Source organism: Hemicordylus capensis, chromosome 1 (assembly GCF_027244095.1).
Source record: "Hemicordylus capensis ecotype Gifberg chromosome 1, rHemCap1.1.pri, whole genome shotgun sequence".
Lineage (NCBI taxonomy): Eukaryota > Metazoa > Chordata > Lepidosauria > Squamata > Cordylidae > Hemicordylus > Hemicordylus capensis.
This window is the reverse complement of record NC_069657.1, coordinates 378,695,048-378,717,703: the sequence shown is the minus strand read 5'-3', so window position 1 is coordinate 378,717,703 and position 22,656 is coordinate 378,695,048. Positions and strand designations below refer to the sequence as shown.

The following is a 22,656-nucleotide window of genomic DNA, read 5'->3' as shown; positions in this document are numbered from 1 at the left end:
GGGCCTGATTTGTTCTTATGTTCTGTTTCTCCTTTCTCTAATCTTTTGGATGTTAATACTAGCTTTCATACTTATAGAGATTAGTTGGGGTTTAAGGGCAATTATTCCCCAAAGTAGTCATAACTATCTTCAAATAAGCAAACATTTTAACAAAGGAATTCTACTTTAGTATGTAATAGGAACATACAGGAACAAATAGGAACAATAGGAACTTCTACTGTGTCAGACCATTGGTCCATCTAACCCAGTATTGTTTACATATACCGGCAGTGGCTTCTCCAAGGTTACAGGCAGGGATCTCTCAGCCCTATCTGGAAATGCCAGGGAAGGAACTTGGTATCTTCCTCTAACATGCATAAATCATAGCTTTGGCTTCCTTCCTATCTTATTCATTCTCTTAATCTTCTCCCTTGATTCTCACCTTGCTTTTGTGCTCTAGATGTTCACTAGCAATAGCAATAGCACTTACGTTTATATACCGCTCTATAGCTGGAAGCTCTCTAAGCGGTTTACAATGATTTAGCATATTCCAACATTCTGGGTACTCATTTTACCAACCTCAGAAGGATGGAAGGCTGAGTCAACCTTGAGCCCCTGGTCAGGATCGAACTTGTAACCTTCTGGTTACAGGGCGGCAGTTTTACCACTGCGCCACCAGGGGCACTACATAAGGGAACACTAACTAAACAGTCTCTCATCCAAATAAGACTGCTTTAAATGCAGCTGGCCCAAACTTGGGGTAGATTAGCTCAAATAACCTGTTCTTATTTAAGATTATCTCTATTGCATTAAGGGGGAACCAATACAAGCATGAATTATCTTAGTTATATGGACTGGACTAAATATCTGGGCTTTTTGTTATACTGGAAATCTAATTTGTAAATGTTTCTTGAAGAATTACATTGTATTGAAAAATCCAGAATATCTTGCTGTTTGAAAATGCTCCTACTATTTGGATTTTTAGTAGCAACTTCCTCTTCCTGAAGGAGTAAATCAGGGGGGAGGATGGAAGAGTGTATCTTGATCCCATACTGTTGGACAGAATCCAGAACATTGTGTTCTCAGCCTTCCAACACCACACAGCTCATAAGAGAGCTTAATTAGTGCTTGCTCTATTTTTGAAGCTGTCAAATACTTGTTCGTTCTTGGATGAGAGATAGTGTCCTGCATGCTAATCAATAATTAGAAAAAATAGTTTTTGATAAAATGTTTTAAGGGGATTTCTTTTTAGTGTTTCCCCCAGCATGTTGTATTTGTTTACAAAAGTCAACACACCTTGCATATAAAGAATGAGAGCACCTCTGTCCAAATTTATCCATTCAATTCAATTTCAGTTTACAACAAATATGGTTTGTCAGAAATGTTTCACTGAGACACTACAATACAAACTGCAGATTTCCCCATAGAAGATCTGTAAACAATAGTCCCCCATTCTCCTTTTCCTGCAGCATGTTTGTTTGTATTCAATCCATACATGACTGATTTTTCTGACCTTCTTGGGTCAGACATTGGGAAGAACCAAGGCAACCCCACTGTAGATTAAGATGTTTTCAAGGGTTTGGAAACTAAGAATATATAGTAAATGTTATCCAATCATTTCCATCTCAATACAGACCTAAGTTAGTTATAGCCAGTGTGGGGCACAAATTCAATAGTACTTATACTGTTTCTTATACTGGAGAGTGTGTGTTGTGTTGTGTGTTTTTTTTACTGCCTTTTCTTTGTCCTCTCCAACACTGCACATCCCAAATGAAGCACAATAGAACACAGTAGTGTGAGCACTAAAGAAAGTATTGGAATCTGCTATTTTGGGAGTCTATAGTGTGGTTGGCTCCTATGTAAAGTGAGTTGCTGAATTAGATAGACCTCTGTCTTATTCAGTAGGGCTGCTCTTATGTTCACATTCTTATGCAAAAATTTTATAGGAGTGATGTAAAAATGGTAGACTTTCAACACTATAACCCCTGCTACCTGGATAGAAAGACACCTTTCAAAGTGATGATTCTTTTATTTAGCAGAGACAGAGCAACTGGCCCTGTTCAACTCCAGTACAGCATTCCTCTAGTAGTTGCTGCTGGTGTTTTACCTTATGTTTTTGTTTAGAATGTGAGCCCTTTCAGGACAGGGTACTATCTTCTTTATTTTTCTATATAAACTGCTTTAAGAACGTTTTTGATTAAAAAGCAGTATAATAATATTAATGATAATCAAGCATGCAGGGTTTTATTTACTTTTATACCACCCCAAACTTGTGTCTCTGGGCTGTTTACAACAAAAAATGACAAGAGAAAAGTTAGAACATTAGTTAAAACAAATAAATGACAACAGAGAAATTAAAACATTGGTTAAAATAAATGACAGCAAAAAGTTAAAACATTACAACAATTTAAAACCTTAAAAGAATATTTTAAAAATTATGTTAAAACTATTAAAATGGTATTTAATTAAAAGCCTGGGTGAACAGATGTCTTTAAAGATTTTTTAAAAATTGTCAGAGATGGGGAGGCTCTTATTTCAGCAGGGAGCGCAATCCAAAGCTTCAGGGCAGCAGTGGAGGCCCGTCCCTGAGTAGCCACCAGACGTGCCAGTGACAACTGCAGACAAACCTCTCCTGATGATCTCAATAGGCGGTGGGGTTCATGACGAAGAAGACGTTCTCTTAAATACGCAGGGCCCAAGCCGTTTAGGGCTTTATAGGTTACCAGCACCTTGTATTTTGCCCAGAAACTTATCAGCAGCTAGTGTAGCTCTTTCAATACAGGAGTAATATGGTCTTTCCTAGATGACCCAGAGACCAACCTGGCTGCCGCATTCTGAACCAGCTGTAGTTTCCGGACGACATACAAAGACAGCCCCACATAGAGCACATTGCAGTAATCCAGAGTGGAGGTTACCAGCATCTGTACCACTGTTCTGAGGCCGTTTGTCTCAAGAAATGGATGCAGCTGGCGTATCAGCCGAAGCTGATAGAAGGCACCTCTGGCCACTGCCTCAACCTGGGATACCAGGGAGAGGCTCCGATCCAAAAGCACTCCCAGACTGTGCACCTGTTCCTTCTGGGGAAGTGTGACCCCATCCAGAACAGACAGATCAAACTCATCTCCCGAGTTTCAACCCCACACAATAAGTACCTCTGTCTTATCCGGATTCAGTCTCAGTTTGTTATCCCTCATTCAGCCCATCACCACCTCTAGGCAGGCATTTAGAATGGTTATGCCTTCTCCCAATGAGGTTGACATGGAGAAATAGATTTGGGTATCATCTGCATACTGATAACATCCTGCACCAAATCTCTTGATCATCTCTCCCAGCGGTATCATGTCGATGTTAAACAACATCAGAGACAATATGGAGCCCTGAGGGACACCATAGGAAAGTTCAGATTTTGAAGAACAGCAGTCTTGAAAGGCCACCGTCTGGAACCTGCCCGAAAGGTAGGAGCGGAACCGCTGCAAAGCAGTGCGCCCGACTCCCAACCCCCTCAGGTGCTCCAGAAGGATACTATGGTCAATAGTATCGAAAGCCACCGAGAGGTCCAAAAGGATCAACAGAGTCACACTTCCTCTGTCAATTTCCAATTGGAGATCATCCATCAGGCCGACCAAGGCAGTCTCCACCCCATAGCGCTCCCGAAAGCCAGCCTGAAATGGGTTTTGTGCCATAGTTGTTAGATTTGTAATTCTGCTATGTGCAGACAACTTGTAAAAAAATATCTAAGGTTATAAAAACACAAGTCATTGGAATGATGTTTTACAGTTTTGTTATTCAGTTCACAAAGTTGCATACCCATCCAATATATATGATGAGCATTGCCTTTGTCTCTTTACAGGGAATGACTGAGGGCTTCTCTAAAGAAATTAGGTTTTGGTGTGTGACAAACAGTTGTAGCCCACATCTGATTTGACAAGTTGTGTTCTAGTTTTGTGTTTACTTTGATTCTTTATAAGAAATGCCAAAGCTTGCTTCCTCAGGCTTTTTGCATTTGTATGTGTTAATTATTTTGTAGTTGAACTAAAGACTGGCTTTCATGTTAAAAGATTTTCAGCTCAACGCAGTCACTTTTATTTATTGCTTCTGTATTTTAACAAAAGGAGTGGCTTTAATAAGGCATCCTACTTGGTGGTGCCAGAGACCTATGTTCCTCCTTTTCTGATGTCACAAGTGCTTTCTTTTATTCTAGAGACGTGTCTTTGTTTTAAATTATCAACTAAACCCCAGGACTTGGAGGAAAAGGACAGATTCCTTTTTAGGATTTTGATGCACTTGAACAGCATATCTAGGGAAAGCTTATCTAGACAGCCTGACGTGTGTGATTTCAACATGTATAAAGTTTAACTCTACTATCCTGCAACTTACCAGAATCAATAGATGCTGTTTATCTTTTTTTAAAGTGAGAATTTTGTAGCAACCTTTATTTCTAGATTAAAAGTGCCTTTATTTATTTTATTTATCATATTTTTATACCGCCTGATATGTACATCTCTAGGTGGTATACAAGATTTAAAACACAATATAAAAAGGAATAAAAACAGTTAACATTTCACAAAATACAATAAAAATCTCATGAAACAAAAACAAATTTACAGCCCGATCTTGGTGGAATTGACTCTTTAATTCTTAAATGAAAATTCTAGGTGTGCTGTTCACTCAGTAGATAATTTGCTTGTGATGAAAAGTTAAGCTGCTTTGGTGATGTCTTTTCAAGGTTCAATGTTTAGTAGGCCTTCTAAATTACTGTGGTATGTTAAAGCTTACTACATAGGATACGGTGTTGTTTTTTTAAAAAACACCCCTTCTTATTGGACAGTAGTGGTGCACTATCAGTTACCATACACAGAAAGGAAGAGACAAGAATATAAAACAATCTTAATTACTAAAAGCAGTTTCATTGATGGAATACTACAGATGCAGTGAAGGGTGGGGTAGGTTCTAATTGCCAGCCACACCATGATGTGCCCTTTGGATTCTGTGCATAATTTCAGATCTTGTGTTAAAGAAGCGGCTCTGCCACTTCTGCTGCAGCAATTGTCTTTGCCGCCTCATGTCCTGTGATTTCTCTGTCAACCAGGAGGGAAGCCTGCCATCAGAGCTGTGGAACAGGGTCCTTGAAGCTTGAAAGGTATTCATATATCTAACAGTCGTTTACTAAAATAGAGTCCTTTTCATACTACACAGTTACTGTTCAAGTCAATCTTCCTTGTTGATCATTACAAAAAAAAAATGTGTGTCCCCCCCCCCCCGACTTTCTAGCAATGTATTGTTGGTCTAAAATTAATTGGTAGTTCCTTAGTTCTATGCTGCTGGATTTTATACACTTGTTTAAGCAACTGCTATGCTTTCTCAGTGCCTGACAGGAAAAGGCCTTGTAGCTGTTCTCTACAGGGAAGGAAACCTGCTTATTTTGACATAAAGGGGGTGTGGTAGCAGATGTGGATTTTAAAGGAAGTGGAATACTTTTGTATATTTATATAATCATGTACACTCAAAATTTTAATTTTATAAGCAACTCAAAATCATAGATTGAAAAGAGCTTTTGAGTTAGATTTTGTATGGCTCTCTATATAAACATGTCTCATATTTTAAAACCACACTAATTCTGACATGTTTGGATCATGTGATCATAATGTAGCATATTGCCTGTTTCATAAATATTGAGAAAAGTATATATTAATTTTGAATAAGAGTTATTTTTGTAGAATCGATAACATTGAGAGAGAAACACAATCTTTGGCCTGTGGCTTTTCTAAGTAAGCTTAGATAGTATTTAATGGCTTACAGAAATATTCCAGACATTGTTCTGATCAGTTTCCCACGGTATGTTAAAGCTTACAACATAGGATATGGAGTTCTGTTTCTTTGTGCTTGTGTGCTCGCGCGCTCTCTCGCTCTCTCTCTCAAACTACTGTGGGTTATTATTTACAAACATTGAACTCTGCTTTTATGTTCATCTTCCAAACTGTGCCTCAACAAGGCAAAACATTGTTGGAAACCTAAACTTCTGCAGTCTTGTGTACATAGCAACTAATTATCATACCTCTTTTAAGTGTTTGTACAAATGTTCTCAATTGACCAGTTAATCTTTAATTACGTTGGCTAATTACAGTTGCAGGGGAGCAATGGCAGGAAAGGGGGCATGCCCTCACCTCTTGCCTGGTGGTTCCCCAGAGGCATCTAGTGGGCCACTGTATGAAACAGGATGCTAGACTAGATAGGCCCCGGGCCCGATCCAGCAGGGCTGTTCTTATGTTCTTAATATGTTGAGGAAAATTACTCAAAGTAGTCCCATTGAAATTAAAAGGACAAGTTAGTCCTTTTCAATGGGATTACTTTGAGTAATTTTCCTCAACATCAGTCATTTTTCCTTAATAGATGTCTTTGTACATATGAACTGTTTGAAACAGTTCTGTAGCATCTTGTGGTGATCAGACATTTGTTTAGAAGTAGAAAAGTCTCAAACATTGATACTATAAATACATGTTGGGAAGTAAGATTCTTTTTGGTAACCATTTATAGGTATATCTCCATGAAACATACAAGTCCAAGAAATATGGTTGCAGTTACCAATAGTGCAATCCTAAGCATGTTTATTCAGAAGCAAGGCCAACAGTTTAGTGAGACTGTACTACAAATTTTTAAAATTGTATACAATTTACTTTCATATTTTTAAACCACTAAAAAGAGATGCAGATCAATTGAAACGAATTGCAGTTTCCACCCTGTAACTCAAGCTTTCATGGTCACTGACAAGCTTCGGAGGCTTGCTTTGTGTGGTCTTGTGATCTAGGCAAAATAACTATGCAACTTGCCAAATGGAACATGATAATTAGTATTACATTAAAACAAGTTAACTGTACCTTTTATGCATAATCCTCTCAGCCAGTTGTATCCTATCCTGTGAGGTCCTCTGAGTTGGCCCTCCTTAGTGTCCCGGGCCCTGGTGTATTGTGTGGTGCCTGGGCCCATAGGAGGGCCTTCTCTGTGGCTGCCTCCCCTTTTTTGACCCCCCCCCTGATTTGTTCAGCCCCCTTTTAAGTGGTTTTTAAGACCCACCTTTTTTGCCAGGCTTTTGCCCTTTTATATAGATAGATAGATAGATGTTTACTGCCTAGAGTCTTTGGAGAAGGCAGTTTACAAGAAATGTTTAATAAATAAATAAACAATCCCAAATATATGAAAATCACATATTGAAGTATCTGCTAGTGAACTGTTAACATGTCTTATAGGCACCTGTGCTCTCCCTTTATTTCTGGTAATGGCAACCTTAAAGAAGGAAGAATAGAAAATATATAAATGTGTTGCTCTCAGTCTTTTCAAAATATTTGTGGGACTTAGCCCAGAAAAACACAGAATGAAATCTTCAGACCTCTAAAAGTTTAGGTTATCTCAATAAAGCAAAAATAGTTGGAAGATGAATTTTGAATACTTGGAACATAATATGCTCTTTCTATGTTGCTGTCTTTAAAAATCATTTGGAAACTGCAAATGATGTAGAGCACTGGCAGCAGATTGGAAGTCTCTTGCGTTGGATCATATCACCTCTGTGCTGTTTGATCTGCAGTGGCTTCCTATTTGTTTCCAGATGTCATTCAGGGTTCTGTGTTTGACCTTTTAAAGCCCTAAATGGCTTGTGCTTCCAAGTACTTTAAGGACTGCCTGTTAGGTCCTCAGGGGATGCTCTGCTCTGCATGCTACTCCTATTGTCAAGTGGAACTCCCCACCCCGAGAGTCATACTGCCTCCACTCTTCCAGTCTTCGGGCGTTCTTTAAAAACTTTCCTGTTTGTCCTAGCTTTTAGAGTATTAACTCATGGGTGGGGTGTGATTTTGGTTTCCAATTTACTAGAATGTTAGAATACAAATACAAGACATGTCTTACTAATTTATTCACTCTGTTAATTTCTAACATGTCTCATCTTGGGCAGATTACCCATTAAAACTAGAAACAATAAGCACCTAGATCTTTCTGCTAGTTCCAGTGAGGTTGTGCTGCTGCTCCTCAATCATGTCTCATTGTGTTGTTTTGACAACATTAATAGCACCATCCATGAAATTTGAGGATTTGACCTGACCAGGGATTATATTGGCAGACTTTACTATAATCAGTAGGAAGATAACAGGGCTAAATTATGTTTTAAGCATCTTGTAACCTGATCTCGCACATGTTTACTTGGAACAAAATCCTACTGATTTCAGTGGGACTTATTTGTTAGTATGCATAGGACTGTGGCTGTAAGTTTGTATCTTTGAAATGATTGTGTCGGTTTATGTTCTAATGTGGTAGATTTGCCGCATATGGATTATTATCCCTGCTAACAGAGCAAAGAGAAACCTTTTTTAAGTGATGGTTTTCTTATATTTAGCAAGGGGAGAGCAACTGGCCCTATCCAATCCCAGCACAGCGTCCCTCCAGTGGCTGCTGTTCCTTATGTTTAAAGATTAAGGATTCAGTCTAAAGGTTGTGAGCCCTTTGGGGTCATCTTATTTATGTATTATTTCTTTTTCTGTGTAAACCACTTTGAGAACTTTGATTGAAGAGCACAATATAAATATTTGTAGTAGTTGCTAAATGTAATTTGTGTGCCATTCTTCCTCCATTAAGCTCAAATGTAGAACAGGAATTCGGGTGCCTCACAAAAACCCTGTGAAGAAGGGTGCATGTGCAGAGGCCCAAACCCGGCTGCCACCAGCCCTGCCTCCTCTGGGGGAGGCCGGTGGGGGTGGGGGGAGCCTCCCCACAGCCAACACCAGCAGCACTTGCAAGTTGCTATTTATTTATTTGATTTCTATACTGCCCTTCCAAAAATGGCTCAGGGTGATTTACACAGAGAAATAATAAATAAATAAGATGGATCCCTGTCCCCAAAGGGCTCACAATCTAAAAAGAAACATAAGACAGACACCATCAACAGTCACTGGAGGTACTATGCTGGGGGTGGATAGGGCCAGTTACTCTACCCCTGCTAAATAAAAGAGAATCACCACATTAAAAAGTGCCTCTTTGCCAAGTTAGCAGGGGTTATTTATTTCCCTCCTGTCCCCTCTACCCTTAAGACATCCCCCTTTACTGGTAAAGGGGAATCCTCACTGGATTCCTCTTTAACCACTAGCATTCCAAAGGAACTCGGTTCGAACCGGGCCTGGTTTGGACTCTGACCCACTTCGACTCTGAACCCACCGAGCCGGCTTGCACACCCCTAGTTGGCTGAGAAAGTGACCGAGCCAGAGTCATGCAGATCATGGTTGAGCAGGGATTTGAAGTCTGACCTCCATGGCCAAAGCCCAACACTCTTAACCACCAAACCTCTGCTCCCAGAAGGTGATAGTGACACATGTTAAGCTGTTAAAATCACTTGGTCTCTGCTTTTTATTCATGGATATGGGCTCGGTTTTTCAAGTTAACGGTTAATCAAACTTTACTTAGTTTACATGTAGCAGCGTATTCTTCAGTTTACTCTTGTACTAACTTCCTTTTGGATTGATGTTTAATACATCCTGTGCTTGTTCCTTTAATCACCTGTATCTTCTAGATTTTTAAATAGTCATTTTGTGGCAGTTGCTCCTTCTAGTATTTCTTTTTTAATATGAAATGAAAGTTTGCCCATGTACTTTCAAGCTGTTTCTGTGTTATTAACCTTTAACTTTTTAAAAGTTATTTAATGACTTGAGAAAAAGGGTATACATGTATGCATTTCTGGTATCCTCCCCCCCCCCCAGTCTGTTTACAATATAGTAAGATATTTAATTCTTATTATGAAGAACAGAGCATTTGGGGGACTTGGTTGGGGATATGTTGAGTTTGTATAAAGCAACACATTAACTGTAGGAAAAATTTTGGTTTTTTTGTGTTCTACCTGGCATTGCTTTAAGGTATGGGTCATTCTAGCCTGAAGAAAATTTCTTCTTATAGAAATACTGCAATGTAGCCTGAGCTGTATGTATTTATTGTCTTTTCTCACCATCTCATGCCTCTCACCGCTGTTGCTGCTGCTGCTGCTGCCACCACCACCACATGCCTTTCATTTTCTGTGCGCAGCTTCACAAGCTCTGCCAAAAGTAAGGAAGGCAGAATCTTCTGGTTCCCAGTGAGTGTGCACTCCTGATGGACATGTCATGTGAACCCACCTAAGTTTTTAGTTCCTGAGCCGTCCAGCCAACACTCTACTGATTTCCGCCCAACATTCATCACCCATTTGGAACCAGTATTTGAAGTTGGGCAGAAGAAGTCAGTAGAATGCCGGGCAGACAGCTTGGGAACTTGTGTGGGTTTGTATGACACACCCAGTGGGAGCGCACACTTGCTGGGAACCAGAGGTTCCCAACTTCCCTACTTTCGGCAGATCATGTGAAGCCACCCTGTGTTTAGGAAGTTTCCAGTCTGAACAGAGAACAAATTGTTTAGCCAGTAAACTTTATAGCCTCCAGTGCCTGTTGCTGGTGTTTATCTTATGTTTCTTTTTAGATTGTGAGCCCTTTGGGGACAGGGACCCATCTTATTTATTTATTATTTCTCTGTGTAAACTGCCCTAAGCTATTTTTGGAAGGGCGGTATAGAAATTGAATAAATAAACAAACAAACTTTGAATGTGTTTGTTTATAGTGTGCATTTAAAAAGAATGTGTGATAAGAAGAGATTGCAAATTGAGTAAAAAGCAAACAAACATGGAGATATTGAATAGGAAGATTAGTAGCAATGGAAGAAGTGCTAAGTAATCTGATCATGACACCCTGTTTCTGAAACTTTATAAGCTGCTGCCATTCCCGACAGATGCATGTCTGCAATGAGTATGACTATTAACCCTTCTATGCAGCTGAGGTCATACCAAAGTATATAAAAACTCATTCCACTCCATAGTCCTTATTTCCCTAAAGTGAAGGTTGTTTCACCCTGTTTCAAAGGTTGTTGGTGTCCATCCCTCAAAGTAAACAATGCACATGCAAGCTATTGGGGTCTAAATGACTCCAAATGTGGTGAGAGCTTGTGTATTCTCGTAATATTTGGCTGCTTTATGCAGGTGCAGCAGTTATGATAAGGTGGTATTAGCATTTCAGGACTGAATGTGTATATTCACAACACCAAGACATTTTGGTAGGCTTTCCATTAATATTTTGAATAAACTGTGCTCTTTCATGCTGCAAAATGTGTAAGTATGGCCATTTAGCTATCTACAGAATTTAGCTACTGCAATTTAGCTGCTGCAAAATGTATAAGTATGGCAATTTTGATGCTGTCTGATATATTGTTTACAAAATGGTCAAGCAGGAAATAAAGCAGGCTGTTAACCTATATCAAAAACAGTCTGCTAGATTTCTGAGTTGCAGCTTTTAAAATGGTCACTAAAAGGTGTTCCATTTTTATTTATAACACGCACATACATAGAGCCTGAAGTGGAAGAATATAATGTGATTTCTCATGTGTGGGTGCATCTGTTTGTTCCTGTTATACTTCATTTTGTTAAGTGTGTGCTGTAATTTAAAATATAGAAGTCTGTATGTGTAAATGTGTATGCAAGGAAAGTCATGACACTGCAGTTCTGCTGTGGTTTTCCTGAAGTAGTAAACTAACTTTGCAGAGTGTGTGCAAAGTCTGATATTTTCCTTTTCATGTGACAGTTTTATGCTGAGTCACAATTACTGTGATGTTGAGCTTTGCTAGATAACATGGCATAACAATTTTGCCCTATGTTCAAATGTCTGCTCTGTGATTGGAAACTGTACTCATAAAGTGGATGCCATTCATTGTTAGGGTGTTTTACTCTCTTTGGCAGTGCTGTTTTCTTGAAGTACATACAGAGTAAGCAAATGTACACAGTATTGGATGATTTGGATATTTTAGTTTTATTTATTTATTTATTCAATTTCTATACCGCCCTTCCAAAAATGGCTCAGGGTGGTTTACACAGAGAAATAACAAATAAATAGGATGGATCCCTGTCCCCAAAGGGCTCACATTCTAAAAGAAACATAAGATAGACACCAGCAATAGTCACTGGAAGTACTGTGCTGGGGGTGGATAGGGCCAGTTACTCTCCGCCTGCTGAATATAGAGAATCGACACGTTAAAAGGTGCCTCTTTGCCATTACCTCATTGAGAATGGTTATACTTCACTAGTGGGGAGATGCAACATCTGTTCTAGATATCAGCCATGTAACATAAGATTAGCTGTTAAGAGCTTGAAGTTTTGTGTGTTTTAAACAAATACAGGTTCTCCATATAACATGGAGAGCAATAGGCAGGGCCAGTAACTTCTGTTGCTCTAGAGCGTTGGTTCCCAACCTGGGGGCCTCAAAATGTTGCTGAATCCTCAGCTATAATTTTATTGTATGCGTGTCGGCCATTTACATGGTGATGCTGCAAGGAGGAACATGGCTTTTTGGGAAAGCGCTGGCGGGGGGGAAGTGGTGGGGCAGGGGTTGAAAGGTAGGCAGTGCTTTTCATTTAAAGCAAACCCCCCCCCCCGCGCACCCTCCGAACAGGCTTGAATGCTGGTCGACAGAACCAGTTCAGTGCTCCAGAAAAGGAGCGCCAAACCATTTCCATGCACATCCCTAGTTTCTCACTCCTTCTTTCTCTGTACTGCTTGGCTTGTGGTGGTTCAGGCCACTCATCCTTTGCAGCAGCTTCTTCTCGGCAGGTGGTGTGTCCTCTCTTGTGCTCCATTGTTTGACTTTAGCATGACAAAAGCTCCAGGGCCAATCGGGCTGGTTCTGGGCCACAGCCATCTGCCTTGTTATACCTCCTGAATCCCCTTCTTACAGGTCAGATAGATAACAAGGGCATAGTACAGAACTGTGCGTAGTGGAGGGCATAGCATCAGGCCTATGGAATGGCTCCCAAATGCCATTTCACAGGAGAGATGTTTTGATGGTGCAAATACAAGTGGTGAGGGGGTAAATGATATGCCTACATTGGTGTCCTTTCTTAACCTCCTTGGGGACAAGGCATATCCGCAATTGATGGCAAAGGGGAGCCCTCCCTGAGAATAAAAAGGATCCCAAGAAGTTCTAGGTCTTCCCACAGGAAGCCCCTCCCCCAAAATCTAAGATGATAAAGCATAGCTACTCCTTGAGGGCAGGGGCAGACATAAGCAAAAGTGTGGCAGACGGTCCCAATCCTGTAGTTCTCTTTCAGGTTCCGGATCATCCTTTGGCTCAGGATCTGCATCCTCAGTTTCACTTCCTCCATTCTGATCGGTTAGGATGCCCACCTTAGGAAGTTACTGCTGTTCTACATCCTGAAGGTTCCAATGCCCTCTGTAGTCTGTGGAGAAAAGGGAAAATTCCTTACTGTGAATTCCTGTTATGGTAGACTCCTGGAGAGCATTGCACCCCACCTCTGCAGTGTCTAGACCAGTGTTCTGTTTTGTTCTGTGTTTTCAGGTTCTGCCTGCGCTGCACATAATTCCTGGGGACTTTCTCCATCTGCACCTTCTGTATTCTTCATCCCAGTTTTTTTTTTCCATTTTAGGCCTGGGAGTTAGATTCATTGTTGTTAGTATTTTTTCTGGGTTGAGGGGTGCTCTGATTTTCCAACTGGTCTGGAAGACCCCTCCCTGTGGAGGATCAAAAGCTGTTGGCCCTGCCAATTACACCAGGAGGGAAGGGCCATCCTGAAGGTTCTGGACTGCTCTCTAGGAGTCTAAGAAAACAGGAATTCATGGTAAGGAGACTTTCTTTTTTCCAAATAACAAGTAGAATATTCATTTATTTAAAACTTTTTAAAAATTCCATCCAGTTCCAAAAGTACAGAACAGGTTGTTAAATGACACACTGCCTGCAGAGTTCCTTTATCTGCCTTTCCCCATAATTTAAGTTCAAGGCAGTTAAATGTGTCTCTGTTTGAAAGCAATATATGTGCTCACCAGTTGCTTGTGGTGGTTATATAACCATTCCCTGATCCCTTTGTTACACTGCGGGATGTTCCACAATGGAAATTGTCAAATATTTTACGAACATGCATCTCTGCTGCTTGAAATTCTTGGTGTTCTTTCTAGGGAGAAAACTGAACCTTGAAATTCAGTCATACTTTTGTCATTTTTTAACTGTTGCACTGTAAAAAAAAAGTGCCTTGTGTCCTTGCCTTTCACAGAATGTTGCTCCATCACTGAGAGTTCCTTTTGTGAGCAGGGAGAGACTGGTGCTTTTGCAAGGGTTTCTGCTGCTATTGGAAAATATCTTGTTGAGGATGTATGGCAGCAAGGAGGAATTGCAGTGCCAAGGAAAGAAGACACTTCTAGCCTCAGTTCAAAAATTTCCCATACTGAGGCCTTGATGCTGGACAGCAGCCTATGGGTGGGCAACAAGAGCATTAGTACTCAGTCCTAGGCCTTAGCTTGCCAGTCTTTCTCTCCCACCCCCCATTTTCAGATGACTCACTGGTTCTCCAAATACAGATGAATCCGAGAGGAACCCTCACCACTCCTCAAAAGAATCTCCTGAGTGCTGGTACCGTAGGGACCGTCTGCTCCCTGCTGAATCTACCCACTTGTCTAGATCAGCTGGGAGGGCTCTGCTCCGGGTGCCAATACCTGCTGAGGCCCGTTTGTCGAGCACATGGCACAGGGCTTTCTCAGTTGTTACCCTCAGGCTGTAGAACTTGCTCTCAGCTGAGTCCTGCATGGCTTCTGCTCTTTCCAGCCTTTAGGAGGAAAGTGAAACTGCCTTTTTTATCCAGGCTTTTGGCCAATGAGCTGTCCTTTGCTCTTTTAAAAGTTTTAGCTGTAATTGTTCTGTTTTTATGGAATTGTTTTTATCTTTATTTAGTACACTTATATACTGCCCCATACAAAAAAAGTCCCAGAGTGGTTCTTGTTAACTGTCCTGGGATCTTAGGGTGGTATATAAAAATAAATTATGAAACCTGTTGCCATTCTTGGTGTGGTGTAGAGTATTAAAGACAACCAAGAAATTTTAGGTTTGATTTCAATTCAGGTTCGCTGGAAAAAAAAACCCTCTCTGAATTGGTTTTGGGGTTTGGTTCAGCTCCCTGGCAATTAGCTTGAGAGACTGACCAGTAGTTCCTGCTTGGCACAAAATAATAGTAGAGCAAAGAGAGTATGTAATAAGTAGATGCTTGAACTTTTGGGGGACCCTCTATGCTCTTTCCTGATGTGTATCACCTGTGCCTCTCCCTTCCCCCAATCTCTCTCTGTTCCCCACTTTGTTGAAATGTAGATTGCATGCTCCTTGGGGCAGGGACCTGTCTTCTTGTGATGTTAACGTTTGTATATAAGGCCATATAAATTGATGCAATTAAGTACCTGGTGGTCAAGACTGGAAATAGCCTCTTGAACATCAGTGAAATGTATTTAATAATCATTTACAGTGTTGTTGGTTTCTTCTTGTGAGCTCTGTTGATAAATAAACTCTGAATTTGGTTTGCACCCTGTTCAGGCTTTCTATATAGGCCTGCAATGTTTCCACCTTTTGAATAGATATTAAAAGGAGTGGATAATCCTTGAATGCAGAGGTAGTTGAGGGTATAGAAGGAAAAGTTGCTTTTGTTCATAAATTTGATTTTTCTTAATTGCAGGCAATGGTGGCTTGTTATCCAGGCAACGGAACAGGATATGTGCGTCATGTTGACAATCCAAATGGTGATGGAAGATGTGTCACATGTATATATTACCTTAATAAAGACTGGGATGCCAAGGTAATTATATTTCAGATAAGTTTTTGCATGCTTGAGTAAACAGGCATTTATTGTGGAATTCATTTGAATAGCTGAATAACTTGACATTAATTTCTAGTTAACAGTGTTGGTGCAGAGATCTTGAGTAGAAACATTCTTGCACGAGAGCAGATGTCTTTGTTTCTAAAACACTAATGTATGATATTGCAAAGGTTTATCCTTAGAACATTTAATATTTAAATGTGCATTAAAACATAGTCTTTAATGTCTGTTACAAACATTTGAGTTGGTTGTGTTGGAATGATACTACTAAAATGAATACTAGTTCATTTTAGAATATAGAGCCACTATATGAATTTGTTAGGATTCCATTGATGAAGTTCTGTTCTTTTGATCACTGGGAGGAGGAGGAGGCAGCGGCCTTACTGGCTGCTCTTTAGTTATTCTAGAAGTTCTTGGGTTTAAGGAAAGTGATTTATAGATACTGTAAATGCCTTGGATTTATAGCTACTATGAATGTGAAGTTCTGTTTTTTAAATTGATTTTTTTTAAGGTAAGTGGAGGTATTCTTCGAATATTTCCAGAAGGCAAAGCCCAGTTTGCTGACATTGAACCTAAATTTGATAGACTGTTGTTTTTCTGGTCTGACCGCCGCAACCCTCATGAAGTGCAGCCTGCATTTGCTACAAGGTAAGATGAATGAATGTGTGCATGCAGACTTCAGTAAGCTTATAAGAGGAGTGGAAGGGAATCGGAAGCCAGCAAAAATGTTACTTACTGCATTGCTGTTGTCATACTTTTGAAGATTTATCTCTGGAAATCAATAAGCAAACAAGGATTCCATAAGTATTCTGAATGTGTTTGCCTACGGAGTCAAGTGGATTAGTGATATGCTCCGGTTGCCATTGTATTGTATCATTAATGTAAATGTAATTATTAATTTTATTAAATTAAGTATTATTAATTATCAATATAGCTATTAGTATAATTATATTGTGTTATTGGTCACAAACCAACAGAAACCATAGTTAATGAGGATCCTAGTTTTAGCTTGCTCGTATCTTGCAACAGGGCCCAGTCACCAGCCACAAGTGCCGTTTAAATGAAAAGGACATGAATAACTGTATAGCTGTGCTAATAAGACATGGCTCGTAAATCTTTACTTGACTAGTTGCTTATGGTGAGAAGGGTCAGTAGTTGGCAGCCAGACTGGAAAGCTTTTGTACATTGGGTCTTCTCCTGCTGCCCGCCATTCATAGAACACTTCTGGCTTAAATTTAATTTGTATAGGCTAGGCTAGTAACTTGTATGAACTTGCTTGCAAGGCAGCTGTCAGGAGTTGACCTGGAAAGGTTCCCAGAGGAACATTCTTTACACTAAAAATGTATTATTAGGGGGGTGGGGGTTTTCATGCCTGGGTACCATGACTAGGAGATGATACACAGGGCAAGATTTATAGAGTATGTGTCTGCTAATCAGTTAGCTTGTACATGGAAGGATTGGGCACCTAGAGTAGCTCAGGAGATCGTGTTGCATATATATCATCCCTTACTGCAGATGCAAATTGCTGCAGACAGGGAGTCCATATCAGTGGTAAAAGGTTGCTGCTTCCTTTCTTCTCCTTATAAAAATCTGGTCATAATTACATGGAAAATATTCTACAATGCTAAACACATGTAGACTCCCACACGGTACTATTATTTCACCCGAAATTTTGAATGTTGTACAGAAAAACCTCTGTAATCGTGGAGACTCTGTTTCCGGCTAGTGCTGCGGATACTGAAACTGCGAATACTGGGTAATTGGGGCTATGGAAACGCGTGGTTAGGTTCCAGGGGAGAATGGGCCAAAAATTGTATTTGGGGGTTGGTTTTTTAAAGAAATTGGCCATAAAACGGCCAAAAATCAGGTGAAAATGGCTTTCCCCCCACACCTTTAAAAAAAATTGCCATGGAGGCAGCACATTTTACCTGCTAAAATTGCTGCAGATGACAGCACAGGCAGCGGTAACAGTGGGGCTTGCATAGAGGAGGTGGTGCATTTTGCATTACCAAATCACCTCGGAGGTGGTTGCAGCAGCAGGGATTGTTGCGGAGGCAGAAATGGGAGTTCATTCTCCCTCCTATCCTCTCTTCCATCTGATTGTGGGGGATGGTCTTGAGCCCATTTGAGGCCTCTCTGAGCACCTGCACATTGCTGCTGCCTGTGCTCTCATCTACAGCGATTTTAGAATGCACCACCTCCACCACAATTCTGCTGCTATCCACAGTGATTTTTAAGTGTTGAATGTTGCCTCCTTTCCCCTCACCCCTGCTCCAACCCAAGCCCTTTACTTGTAAAGGGGAATCCTTGCCAGATTCCCCTTTACAAGTATGGCCGTGGCCAACCTGCAGATATGCAAGTCGGTCCTTTCCCCCCCTCTTTTCCCCCCTGCGTAAGCCGAGGTCAGATGTCTGTTCCCCAACTGCGGATATGCGAAACTGCAAGTGCTGAAACCGCAGATAACGAGGTTTCTTTGCCTGTATTTAAGCTAAAAGACAGTTCTATTCTCAAGTAAAATAACAATGTGCAGCCTTTTCCTGTGCATGCTTATTCAGAAATGAGTCTTGTTGAGCTCAGTGGGACTTACTGTCAGGTAATTATGCACAGGATTCATTAGACTGCAATCCCATGCATACTTCTGCTGTAGTAAGTCCCACTAGTTCAGTGGAACATACTTAGAAATAATTACTGCCAAGTAAGTGTGCCTAGGATTGCAGCTTCATCTCTCTCTTCGATCAGGAAATTATCTAAACTCGAGTTTGTTTTTCCTCGTGGAGTCAGCTGTTTGGCACTGCAAAAACTAGAAGGGCATTTGTTCAAAGGGGAAATGGTGGAAGGACCTTACTTGTCAGCTGTGCTTCAATGCAGTACCTCCAGTATGCAATGCGTATACAGTAGCTTTGTTATTTTAATTCCTTTTCCCTGTGAATAAGTCATAGTTGCCCAGTAAGTGGAGTAAGCACAGCTTAGTCAAGAACTGAGCTATCTGTTTACAAAATGAGAAATTACAGCTCAGAGTAGTATGATTACATATTGTAAGAACTATTGTAAGTGATTAATACAATAGTAGTACACAGAATAATCAGGTTTCTTCTTTTAAATATACACAAAACAAATTGTTTAGCTGATCCTAGAGTAAAGCTTTGTGCAGTAGGAGAAGGGTCCCTAGAAAATGCTAAAATGTGTTGCATTTTTTAAAATGTATTACTGCTTTGCTTTTTTCTCCTTCTATAGGTACGCAATAACAGTGTGGTATTTTGATGCAGATGAAAGAGCACGCGCTAAAGTAAAATATTTAACAGGTACTTTGCTTTGTGTTTGTGTGTTTGCATGCTCACTCGGCTATTTTACTAAGTGCAGCTGAGAAAGTTACTGACCACAACACTTTCTGAAAACAGTGATGTTACTGTTGTAGTTCATTAATTAACTTGAACAGAACATGTACCTTGAGTAGTGAAATGGATATAGCTTTAATTTCCTTTTCTGCCACACCCCTAGAGGCTCAGAGCTCTCAATAACAATTTTAATATTGTTATTAAAGGTATCGAGGAGTCATTTGGTTAAATGCTAAAGTTTGATGTGTTTTATCTGAATTGAAACTTCATTTAGGGGGTCAATAAAGTGCATATATTATTAAATATCTATTAGCAGAAATAAAAAGCCGTTCTAGAACATGTTTTTGCATAATTCTTCTGTGCTTAATAATTTTTTCCCTTTATTTGCAGGTGAAAAAGGTGTGAGGGTTGAACTTAATAAACCTTCCGATTCAAATGGGAAAGACATTTTATAAAGCCTTTGCTCTAGCAATTCCCTTTGCTATGTCCTATCTCTTCTCTCCTTCCCCACAAACAGACTTTGACTCTGTTAACATTTGAATGTGAATAATAAGATAAAGGAAAATCAACGCCAATCAACATTTTGAATAAACAAATACTGGGTTTCAGTGTTGTATCAAATGGATTTCTAACTGCTGAAGCATTGTACTACATGATTGTGACTCCAGTCCTATGACTGCTTATATGAAGATAAGCATTGAGAAGAAACAGCTTACACATGAAGTGCCCTACATAGAATTTTTCCATCCTTTATATTTTGCTGATCAGTCATCCAGCTCAATGCTAGTCATCTTTCCCTTTTTGTGGTCAAAGTTTGAATCTTGGATAATTTTTGTATAAAAGGTACAGCTGATCAAGATTGAGCAAAACAAAAATTATTCTCAAACAGCATTTATCTATTTTTGTAAACCTGACGTTCACACAGTTCTCCTTACCATGTAAAACCGAATTTAAATGAGAATTGCCAGTAACTGATCACTTTGTATTTACACCTAAAGTCTGAAATGGAGCACTTTAATTACCAGCTAAAAATCCAATTATTCTTATTTTCATATCTTACACTAAATCTGAATCTTTTTAAGGAGATTGCTGCTGTATTGTTAGACTATGTCCTCTATGAAACTTTTTTTAACTGAAACAGATGCCTATCTTACTGTCAATTACTTTCTTAAATTTTGTGGTTTTATATGTTGAATCCAGAGAGCAAGTGTTCTGTATCTGTCTCATTTGGGTTTTCTAAGTGACTGACTGGCACTAAGTGAACTTAACGCTAGCTATCCGTACTGTCCTTGGTGTTGGAAACTGTGGGTGCCATCCCCAGGGAACTTCTTTTCAGAAAGCCATTTGACAAGATTGAGAATCATTGAAGAACACAGCTGTTCTCTTGTGCTACTCCTTTCATTGGGGCTTGTGCAGATGAACTACCAGGTGGATTGTGCCCATAAGCACCATAAGATCCCTATAACCTAAGGGCTTTCCTAGATGTACCAAGATGCTTTCTACTTGGGTACTTCTGTCTTGACTCATTTTTAAAAGCTTACTTTCTGCCACTTCATGTAAAGTAATGGAATTTAAAATCACAGATAGTTTTTTTCTCAAAGTAGTAGCATTTCTTCTCATTTACAGTTTGTTGAGACTGAAGTGCATCACTACAGGCTTAATTTATAAAAGTTTTCATACTCCTGAGACACTTTTCCCCAGTAAAAGCACTGACCTCTGATCAATACTGTTTGACAAGGAAAAATAATATTTTAGGCAAGGAAGCAATAGAAAATAAAGTTCACTCAACCAGATTTTTAAAAAATGTTTTAAGCGATGGTGTGTGCTCAAATCCCCTGAAGGGAAGCTTCTACATCCTACCAGCCTTGAAAACCTGAGCTCACCCACTTAAATGTTCCACCATTTGTCCCTTCATTCCCCACTTAATCAAAACAATGTGAGTGTACAGAAATATTTCATATGTACACATTTGACAATTTTAGCATCTGTATAGTTTATACTCTTATTAGAGACCTTTTCTATGGAAAGCTTGGTAATTTTTATTTTTTAAAAAAACCTTACTATTCATGTAAAACATGAAGAAAAATTGTGTTTACAGGTGGCCCTCATTATCCGCAGGGGTTCTGCCCTACAACCGTGGATGAGACTTTGATTCAATGGGAATGGGGGGGGAGGTTCCTAGAGCTTAAAAAGGGGCTTAAAAAGTGGGGAGGAGGCAGAAATAAGATAAAGTGCACCATGCTCTCCAGCTGTCCAGCAATCCCCTGCCCCCCCCCAAAAAAACCCCATCCAATTCTTCTGACTTTTGGCCAAAAATCAAAGGGAGGAATTTTTTTATTTTTTTTTAAAGAGCGAGCCACAAAATGGCTTTGTGATGCAAAAAAATCATTTCCAGCCACCCAGGTACCATGGATAGGTGAATTTTGAGTATTGTTTTTGAACTGCATATAATGGGACGGGTCTATAGAGCCCAACTGTAGATACACAAAACCGAGGGTGCTGCAACTGTGGATAACAAGGGCCACCTGTAGTGACAACCGGCGGAAGGGGGGAATTCATTATTATGATAGGATACTAGAGGAACTTGTGGCAAAAGTATATGGTTTTTGAATTCTCTCCCCACCCCCCAATATGATTAGCTGTCAAGAGGTCAGCAGTTTGGTTCTTCTCTTCATACTGGTAAATTGGGAAAAAAAACATGTCTACTGTAAGTGCCTCTGCAAGCCTGACCAAGGAGTGCAAATCTTCTTTACTGTCTGGTCTGCAGTGCAATGCACTGCCTTAGGCCTAAAAAAACACCATTTCTGACTTAACTGCTTTTGTATTATGTTTAATGTGTTAGAAATGCACAACATAAGCCTTTACATTTTTGTTTGTCCCTCTATTCAAAGTATCAATGTCTTACTTTTGTGCTTGTCAGGGAGATTTAAAATGTGTTTAAATCTCTCAATTTGTTATTTACAGAAGGTCAACAAATTGGGTCTTCTAATGTTGGTTTAGAAAACTGTTCACGTCCGTTAAAATCTTCAGCCTTGGGCATCACCAAGCAGGAACCTGTTTCAGACTATTTTTAACTGTCTTATGGCCTGTATATGTGTTTAGACCTGGTTAAAGATAAAGCTTCATAATGCTATTTTTACTTCATGACATTAGCCAGCTGCAAAACACAAGACTTTTATCTAGCAGGCAAAAAAATTCAAGATTCATTTGCGGATTTCCTATAAAGTCATGTAACTTTTGAAAAGCAGTGTTCATTACTGAAAGAGCTCTCAAGTTGCTTGTAAAGCTAATCTAATTAAAAGGATGTATAAAGGTTCTTGAAACAATGTGGTGGTTATTTGTAATTATGTAACTTTTTTTAAAGCCCACTGCACAGCAACTAATTAGTAATCTGATAAGTTGGTTTGTGTCTGTTTTTAGCTGTCAGTGACATTGCAGCTGTAGTCAAGGTACTCCTGTTAGTTTCATTTATAAACTCTGTTTTTAATTATCTAGCTGCGATTGTTTTTAAAGGAGAAGAGGCTGCGCCTGGGGCGGGGAAAAGCTAACTGTAGCTTGTTAGTAATTTGGCACTACCAGTGTAAACATTTTATTCCCTGTTCATGTGGATAGCCTACTTCAATATATCCCTGCTGCAGACAATGTCCATTCT

General features: G+C 39.8%; 1 protein-coding gene across 1 annotated transcript in view; it reads left to right on the top strand.

Annotated features, from left to right (window-relative positions):
- The window catches only part of EGLN1 (egl-9 family hypoxia inducible factor 1), a 44,289-nt gene extending 21,959 nt beyond the window's left edge, over positions 1-22,330 (top strand). Inside the window, exons 2-5 of the mRNA XM_053298735.1 lie at positions 15,529-15,648; positions 16,181-16,317; positions 18,904-18,971; positions 19,395-22,330. Coding sequence (XP_053154710.1) covers positions 15,529-15,648; positions 16,181-16,317; positions 18,904-18,971; positions 19,395-19,459 — 390 coding nt within the window. The 3' untranslated portion in view covers positions 19,460-22,330. The remainder of the gene's footprint in view (positions 1-15,528; positions 15,649-16,180; positions 16,318-18,903; positions 18,972-19,394) is intronic.
- The last annotated feature ends 326 nt before the right edge of the window (positions 22,331-22,656 follow it).